General features: G+C 37.9%; 1 protein-coding gene across 1 annotated transcript in view; it reads right to left on the bottom strand.

The window, feature by feature from the left end:
* Positions 1-1,715: 1,715 nt before the first annotated feature.
* The window catches only part of LOC109957083 (low-density lipoprotein receptor-related protein 1B-like), a 258,584-nt gene continuing 256,869 nt past the window's right edge, over positions 1,716-3,430 (bottom strand). Inside the window, 1 exon segment of the mRNA XM_020594679.1 lies at positions 1,716-2,921. Within this exon segment, the coding sequence (XP_020450335.1) occupies positions 2,781-2,921 (141 nt within the window). The 3' untranslated portion in view covers positions 1,716-2,780.

Raw genomic sequence — 3,430 nt, 5'->3', positions numbered from 1 at the left:
AACTTTTTACCTAACCTGTAGAATTACAAGTTTTGAGAAGCTGCTGGTTGAAACATGTTTTTCTTTGCAAAACTGTAATCTCAAAAGTTTTTAGGGTTTTTTTTTTAATATGCTGAATATTCCTCAACATAGAAAACATTGACCACAAATGTGAAAGTGAATACTTTGCTGAAAGTGTTACATATACAGTATTTAAGCATAAGAGTAATACTCTGATTGTTGTTAGCCATAGAGAGAACTGAATTTTAAGCTCAGTGACTAGATGTTTTTATAAAAATACTCTTGGGGAAGCAGCTCCTCCAACTTTGTAATTTTACTGAGAAAAGTAGATACAGGTTGGCAGAATCAGGCCGCGCACACACATTATATAAATATGTCTCATATTGTGTCTATCATATCAGTAACCTAGCAGCACAGATGAACCAGCTGCTAGCGGCAGGCTCCCGCAGAGAGTGGCAAACACAAGAAAGGTAGAAAGGTGACAAGTGACAGTGCTGATCATTAAAGACTGCCACAATTGAACAGTACTGGCCTCCTGACAACATGGGAAATCCCATCAGGCATCATAGCTGCCAAGCTACAAGGCCACATTGGCCAGCACATAGGCACAGCTCAGAGAGGCGCTGGAAATCACACCAGAGGCTCAGACCACCAGTTACTGTTACAGCAGTCACCAGCCACTCACGGCCCATACAGACCAATGTGAATACAGGAAAACTTATAATTCAATTCCAAACATGGATCTGTGAATACTTGGCACTACATCGTGTCAATAGAATATTAAGGACCCTCCTCAAGAACTCAATGAGACTGTGGAAACCAACAGTAGAAGTCAACTTGGTAAAATATCTGTCAGCAGATCCTTTCCACAGCAGAGCAATGCTTCTTCTTCTGCTTTGTATCTCCACTGGTTTAAGAGGAGGCACATACACTGTAAATTGAAAAAACAGCCATCCATTATATACTTGCTCTTTCTTACATTGTCCACAGTCGATATTTTCAGTTACACTGACAAATGTAAAACATTATGTAAAGGAGTAAAACTGAAAAATGTTATTACATGCTTCTAAACTAACCAATCCTTTGATTAACATTTTTCTTATCAATATTGTACTCTGGCACTGTCCTGTTATTACAACTGATTTCTTATTGGTGAGCTCATTGATACAAGGTTTACTGTGAAGGGCAATTAAAGCAGCTGAAAACTGCGGCATATATTCGCACCATTATCAAAATGTGGCATGCAGGCGATCATACAGACAGATGGACAAAGGGCAGAAGGGACACTACCTGCTCTTGTTGTCATGGTGACAGAGGAGGTGACGTAGAGAGACAGCCATTGTAAGTAAAGTAAAAGGAGAGTGAATTATTATTCAGCAGGTGGAACTGATGCCGAATCCCCACCACCAGGGAACGAATGGCGTTGGCCTGCTTGCACACACGGGTGGGCCATAATCTCCCATCAGCCACCTTTTTCAGTGTAGCAGGTAAAAGACCTCACACTGCTGATTGACTTACCAGGTCAATGTGTAACAACTCTGCCAAGTTGAATAGGCTGATCAAACAGGTCATATACTTTTATATTGTATATAGCACTAACATACTAAACATACTATGAACTGCTTTGAAGGGCTTATAACACATTTTGTGGAAGGTAAGGTGCGTTGCGATTTGCTGTGACCTAAGAAAGGGACAACGTGGAAATAAGCCCCCTTTATTCAATATTGATTTACATTTTATATAAAAATTACTTACATTTAATACATTTCTTCAAAATACAAGCAGCCAAACAACATATAAATCAAATACAAAATTATAAAATTTCTTATATTTATCATCTTCCTTTTCTGAAGTAACAGATGTTTTATAATAACTCTTAATAACCTATTTTGTAGCTGTGGTAGATCTGTCTCTTGTCTACATCTTTAATCCATCTGCTGAACTATGACCTAGAAAAATATGGTATTCAGTATCTGTCTTTTCAGTGTGCAGTACGGGAAATGGGGATCTGATCAAAAAACATTCAAGGTGGGCTTTAAACTCTTTCATCAAAAAGATAACTTCATATGGTATATTACTGTTGAAATGAGGTGAACGGATGCTGAAATATGTGGAAACAGAAAAAGGGCAGAAAACCTATGGAATTACATACTATGTGAGAAAAGATGGTATTATGGCCTTTACTGGAAATCCAGTCAGTAGATCCGTCAGGTACAGAAGAAAAAAAGGAACAAAACCCCCAAAATGTAAAGCTTCACCGGTCAGTTGTGAAGCTCTGTGGTCCATAGGTCACATGATATAAAAAAAGAGAAAAAACAGGAAAAAAAACTTAGAAAAACTCAGATATCTTCTCTATGATACTTATATTTGTCCAGAAGAATTGAGCCAAACTTGCCTTGATTACCTTCACAAAAGAACACGTGACCATAGTCCACTTAATCTAGAAACAGGTATGGGTACAAGTTGTAGGACTGCATTTTAAGGTCTAAACTGTGCACAAGTCTGGCTTATGGTGTTAATAAATTTTTTGCAAATCAGCAGCTTTACTTCAATGTCATACAGTATACAGTATGGTGCTGTATAACTTATGTCTGACAAACATTAGAAAGCCAACAGTAAATGGAAAATAAAACTCTTCAGCACACCAACAAGGACATTATGCTGATGCTATACCAGTAAAACCTAAGAGCCTCATAGGAAATAGAAAAATTCTCATTTCCTCCTTTATATTATACATTGTACACTGTGGTAAAAAAAGAAGTACAAATTGTAAAGTTAGGCTATGCGGCGGTTTCATGAATTGTCCCCTCTAGTTTCTTTGGGAGTAGCTCTCTCCTCTCATCAATACTGATGACTGGCTTCCGGCAGTTTTGCCCGTCGATATAGATCTTTGCATACACAGGGTTGGAGTAGTTCATGGGCTGTATAGGCAGGGAAGAAGGGGGAAAGCAAAGAAAATAAAAGGTAAATATTTATTTATATAAATGACTTCAGAACACTTGAAAGCGATTAAAGCTGCATTAATTATCATTATTTTAGTTTTAGTTTTGAGGGTCACCATACAAAGTTGCTGCAGTTAACAGTTGTCTATTTTAATCAAATCCAGAACAATCGCTTATCGTGTTTGGTACACCTGATACACCATTCATTTTTGCTTTTTTTTAGCTTCACCAACTCCTAAGAAAAACATCAGGCTCTTTAGATATAAAATGCTCCACAACTGCATGTCTGTTCACCAGCTAGTACTGTGCAGGAAGAGTGCAGTTGGATTAGCAGAGCTTGTTTGAGGAAAGCAGCTGCTTGCTGTTTCTGGAAAGGAGATTGATAAAAGCAGAGTTTGCAGGACACTTTGTGGAAAATCAAGGCAGGTGAGAATTCTTTGTAGGTTTGTAACTTTAAGTTACTCTGTTTCATACTAGAAAGTCATTGA

This window comes from Monopterus albus, unplaced genomic scaffold, assembly GCF_001952655.1.
Source record: "Monopterus albus unplaced genomic scaffold, M_albus_1.0 scaffold24.1, whole genome shotgun sequence".
Classification (NCBI taxonomy): Eukaryota; Metazoa; Chordata; class Actinopteri; order Synbranchiformes; family Synbranchidae; genus Monopterus; species Monopterus albus.
Note: the sequence above shows the minus strand (reverse complement) of the source record. Positions and strands in the feature narration are given on the sequence as shown.